General features: G+C 49.5%; 1 protein-coding gene across 4 annotated transcripts in view; it reads left to right on the top strand.

The window, feature by feature from the left end:
* Positions 1-5000, top strand: part of Su(var)2-10 (E3 SUMO-protein ligase Su(var)2-10) — a 44090-nt gene that overhangs the window by 732 nt on the left and 38358 nt on the right. For all 4 annotated transcript variants that reach the window (XM_070114804.1, XM_070114806.1, XM_070114805.1 and 1 more), the window contains exon 2: positions 561-727. In XM_070114804.1, the coding sequence (XP_069970905.1) occupies positions 561-727 (167 nt within the window). The remainder of the gene's footprint in view (positions 1-560; positions 728-5000) is intronic.

The raw sequence follows: 5000 nt of genomic DNA, 5'->3' as shown, positions 1-5000 counted from the left end.
TTCTTAAATATGACGAATGTTAATATTAATTTCATTAGTGTTATCAGGTGTTAATTGACTGAAACCTATATGTCCTGTAATAGTATTCTATTTTAAGAATTTATTGTGGCACCTTATTTCACTACAGGTTTAATGATAGTTTTGTTTTGTTTTAATTTTTGTACATATATACATGTTTTAAGGTGTATTTTCCATCAAATACCATTCTGTTTGTTAGATTGTATTGGCAGATGGTTGGTTGTTTTGATTATTCATTTTGGATAATGCCCTTGCTACATTATTTTTATTTATTTATTTATTTATTTTTATTTTTTTTGGAGGGGGGATGCAAATGTACACATCCAAATAATGATGTTGCATACACTTTCTCAAAAGTATTATTTGATGCATAGTAACTACTTCATGATTGTCACCATTTGCAGTTGGTCTGGTAGTTACTGATATATTGAGTTAGCAATGCTGATTGATATATGTGATAACAAGCAATATATTAGTAGAGAGAATATTCATTGGAAATTGATACTTTTTTCTAAGTTCTGCCAACTGTTTTGCATTTCCAGAGAATGGTTATGACCTTTCGGGTCTCAGAGCTACAGATGCTTCTGGGATATGCGGGGAAGAACAAAACAGGGCGCAAGAATGAATTACAGAGCAGAGCCATTGAAATTGTGAGATTACGGAACCCTGCCATTCAAGCAAAGATCAAAGAGCTGTACAAGAGTATCCAGTAAGTGGCCAAAGTTTTTTATCCATTGGACATGTGTGGTTTTCTGCATTTGTGTGTCTTGTTTGTAGTTTGATAGTGCATGTGGTCAGATTAAGGCTTATGTATAGAATTGCGGTAAAGAGCTTGCATGTGTAGTGTTCAGTAGCATTACCTGTCCCCTTCAATATTTATTTTCTATTATTATCTATGTTCATAAATTTAGTTTTTGTGTTCATTAGAGTTTTTATTTCCTGATACAGAATTTAAAATCATTAGCTGATAGAAGGATATCTTGTTTCCTTAAACATTCTCAGTCTTTCCCTGTCCCTTACTACTACTACTTCTACTTCTTCTTCTTCTTCTTCTTCTTCTTCTTCTTCTTCTTCTTCTTCTTCTTCTTCTTCTTCTTCTTCTTCTTCTTCTTCTTCTTCTTCTTGTTCTTCTTCTTCTTGTTCTTCTTCTTCTTCTTCTTCTTTTGCTTTTTTATTTTTTATTTTTTTTTATTGCCTACCTCCTCTTATCTTTTTCTCCTTTTTTCTCCTTTCTTTTTCTTTCTTTCCTCCTTCACCATCTCCTTTTCCTTCTCTTCCTCCTCTTCCTCCTCCCTTCTTCCTCCTTTTTTCTCCTTTTTTTTCTCCTTTCTTTTTTTCTCCTTTTTCTCTTTCCCTGCTTCACCATCTCCTTTTCTTTCTCTTCCTCCTCTTCTCCTCTTCCTGCTCCTCCTCCTCCTACTACCTCTTTTTCATTTTTATTTTCATTATTTTCATCCTCCTCTTCCTCTTCCTCCCTCCTCCTGCTCCTCCTCTTCTCTTCCTCCTCTTCCTCCTCTTCCTCCTCCCTTCCCTCCCTCTCTCTCCCTCCCTCCTCCCTCCTTCCTCCTCTTCCTCTTCCTCTTCATCTTCTCTTCTCCTTCCCCATCTCCTCCCCTTCACCCTTCCACCTTTTCCTTCTTCTTCTACTCTCCCCTTTTTTGTCGTCCTCCTTACCTGCTCCCTTCCTTCATCCTCCTCTCCTCTCTGCTGCCTCCTCCTCCATTTTTGTTTTCCTCTCTTTGCTATCTTTTCTCCCTCCTCCCTACCTCCCTTCCTCTCCCTCCCCCTCTCACCTCCTTCTCTCCTCTCTCTTACCCACCTCCTTCTCTCCCTCCTCTCCCTCTCCCTCCCCCTCCTCCCTCTCCCTCCTCCCTCCTCCTCCTCCTCCTCTCCTCCCTCCTCCTCCTCTCCTCCTCCTCCTCCTCCTCCCTCCTTCCTTCCTCTCTCTCCCTCTCCTCCTCCTCCCTCCTCCTTCCTCTCTCCCTCCCTCCTCCTCCGCCCCCCTCTCCCTCCCCCTCCCCCCTCCTCCTCTCCTCCTCCCCTCCCCACTCCCCTCCCTCTCCCCCTCCTCCTCCTCTCCCTCTCCTCCTCATTCGTCATACATCTCCTCCCTCTTCCTCCCTCCCTCCTCCATCCTCCCTCCTCCTCCTCCATCTCCTCCCTCCATCCCTCCCTCCTCCCTCCCTCCCTCCTCCTCTCCTCCTCCCTCCCCTCCATCTCCTCCTCCATCTTCTCCCTCCATCTCCCTCCTCCTCCACCATCTTCTCTTCCTGGAGTCTCCTCCTCCTCCACCATCTTCCTCCCTCCTCCCCCGTCCATCTTCCCCCCCTCCTCTCCGCGTCCTTCCTCTTCCCCCTCCCTCATCCTCCCTCCTCTTCCCCATTCCTCTCTCCATCTCCTCCTCCCATCTCCTCCTCCTCCTCCATCTCCTCTTCCTTCCCTCCTCCTCCGATCTCCTCCTCCTCCTCCTCCCTCCTCCTCCACTTCCTCCCTCCCCTTCCTCCTCCATCTCCCTCCCTCCCCTCCCCTCTCCTCCATCTCTCCTCCCTCCTCCATCTCATCTCCTCCATCCTCCTCCTCCTCCCTCCCTCCATCCCTCCCTCCTCCTCCTCCTCCTCCATCTCTTCCTCCATCTCCACTCCTCCTCCTCCATCTGCTTCCTTCCTCTCCTCCTCCCTCTTCCTCCTCCTCCTCCATCTCCTCCTCCTCCTCCATCTATCCATCTCCTCCTCCCTCCTCTCCCCTCCTCCATCCTCCTCCTCCCTCCCTCCCTCCTTCTCCCATCTCCTCACTCCTCCATCTCCTCCTTCATCTCCTCTCCTCCATCCATTTCCTCCTCCCTCCTCTATTCTCCTCCCATCCTCCTCCTCCATCTCCTCCCTCCATCTCCTCTCCCTCTTCTCTCCTCCCTCCTCCTCCTCCTCCTCCTCCCCTCCATCCTCCTCCCTCCTCTCCTCCATCTCCTCCCTCCTCCATCTCCATCCCTCCTCCTTCCTCTTCCCATCTCCTCCTCCTCCTCCTCCCCATCCTCCTCCTTCCTCTCTACATCCTTTCCTCCATCTTCCTCTTCCTCCATCTCCTCCTTCCTCCCTCCATCTCCCTCCTCCTCCTCCTCCTCCATCTCCCTCCTCCTCCTCCTCCATCTCCTCCCTCTGGTCCTCCCTCCTCCATCTCCTCCTCTGTCCCCTCCTCCTCCACCATCTCCCCTCCTCCTCCTCCTTCCTCTCTATTTTTCCTCATCTTCCCCCTCCCTTCTCTCTCTCTCTCTCTCTCTCTCTCTCTCTCTCTCTCTCTCTCTCTCTGTCCTATCTCTCTATCTCTCTCTATCTCTCTCTCTCTATCTCTCTCTCTCTATCTCCCTCCTTCCTCCCTCCTCTTCCTCCTCTTCCTCCCTCCTCCTCCCTCCTCCCTCCTCTTCCTCCTCTTCTCTCCTCCTCTCCTCCTCCCTCCCTCTCCTCCATCTCCTCTCTCTCCCTCCTCCCTCTCTCCCTTTCCCCTCCCTCCCTCCATCTCTCCCTCCTCTTCCCTCTCCCTCCATCTCCTTCTCCTTCCTCTTCCTCCTCCATCTCCTCCTCTTCCTCCTCCATCTCTCTCTCTCTCCCTCTCCATCTCCTCCTCTTCCTTTCCTCCATCTCCCTTCCTCTTCCTCCTTTCCTCCATCTCCTCCTCCTCCTCCCTCCATCCTCCTCCATCTTTCCTCCTCCTCCTCCTCCTTTTCCTCATTTTTCTTCCTTCTCCTTCCCCCTCCCTTCTCTCTGTCTGTCTCTCTCTCTCTCTCTCTCTCTCTCTCTCTCTCTCTCTCTCTCTCTCTCTCTCTCTCTCTCTCTCTCTCTCTCTCTTTCTCTCTCTCTCTCTCTCTCTCTCTCTCCCCTTCCTCCCTCCCTCCATCTTCTTCCTCCTTCCTCCCTCCCTCCTCCCACCATCACCCCCTCTCCTCCTCCTCCTCCTTTTCCTCATTTTCTTCCTCTCATCTCCCCTCCTTCTCTCTGTCTGCCCTCTCTCCTCTCTCTCTCTCTCTCTCTCTCTCTCTCTCTCTCTCTCTCTCTCTCTCTCTCTCTCTCTCTCTCTCTCTCTCTCTCCCTTCCTCCCTCCCACCCACCCTCCCTCCCTCCCTCCCTCCTCCCTCCCTCCCTTCCTCCTCCCTCTCTCCTTCCTTCCTCTCTCTCTCTCTCTCTCCCTCCCTCCCTCCCTCCCCCCCCCCTCCCCCCTCCCCCCCCCCTCTCTCTCTCTCTCTCTCTCTCTCTCTCTCTCTCTCTCTCTCTCTCTCTCTCTCTCTCTCTCTCTCTCTCTCTCTCTCTCTCTCTCTCTCTCTCTCTCTCTCTCTCTCTCTCTCTCTCTCTCTCTCTCTCCTCCCTCTCTCTCTCTCTCTCTCTCTCTCTCTCCTCCCTCTCTCTCCTCCTCTCTCTCTCTCTCTCCTCCTCTCCCTCTCTCTTCCTCCCTCCTCCTCCTTCCTCTTTCCTCTCTTCTTTCCTCCTCCTCCTCCCTCCCTCTCTCTTCCTCTCTCCTCCTCTTCCTCTTCCTCTTCCTCCCTCCTCCTCCTCACCCCTCTCCCCTCCCTCCCTCTCTTCTCTCCTCTCCCTTCCCTCCCTCTCTTCCCCCCTTCCCTGCTTTATTATGAGGGAGAAAGAATAGCTTAGGTAAGATTTATTGATTGACTAGTCCATGAATGTATTGACTTTTTTTATATTGGGATTGTCTCTAATAGCCAGAGAGCAAGGGAAGGCAAAATGGCCTTAATGTTTTGTAATCAGTTTTATAGTCTTCTCTTCCTCTCCTCTCTTCCTCCTCCTCCTTATCTCCTCTTTCTCTTCAACAAAAGAAATGATATAGATAAAGGGAATTTTTATGGTAGTGTAGGTCCGATTGTTTTACATATTGAAGCAGGTTCTTCCTGGTCTCTGAATTTATATTTTTACAATTAAAAGATCTATGTGAATGGAAAGTTACAATATAAACTATTACACATCTAATGGGTCCATAGC

The sequence above is a fragment of the Penaeus vannamei genome, chromosome 36, assembly GCF_042767895.1.
Source record: "Penaeus vannamei isolate JL-2024 chromosome 36, ASM4276789v1, whole genome shotgun sequence".
In the NCBI taxonomy this organism is placed as follows: Eukaryota; Metazoa; Arthropoda; class Malacostraca; order Decapoda; family Penaeidae; genus Penaeus; species Penaeus vannamei.
This window is presented reverse-complemented; position numbering and strand designations above follow the sequence as displayed.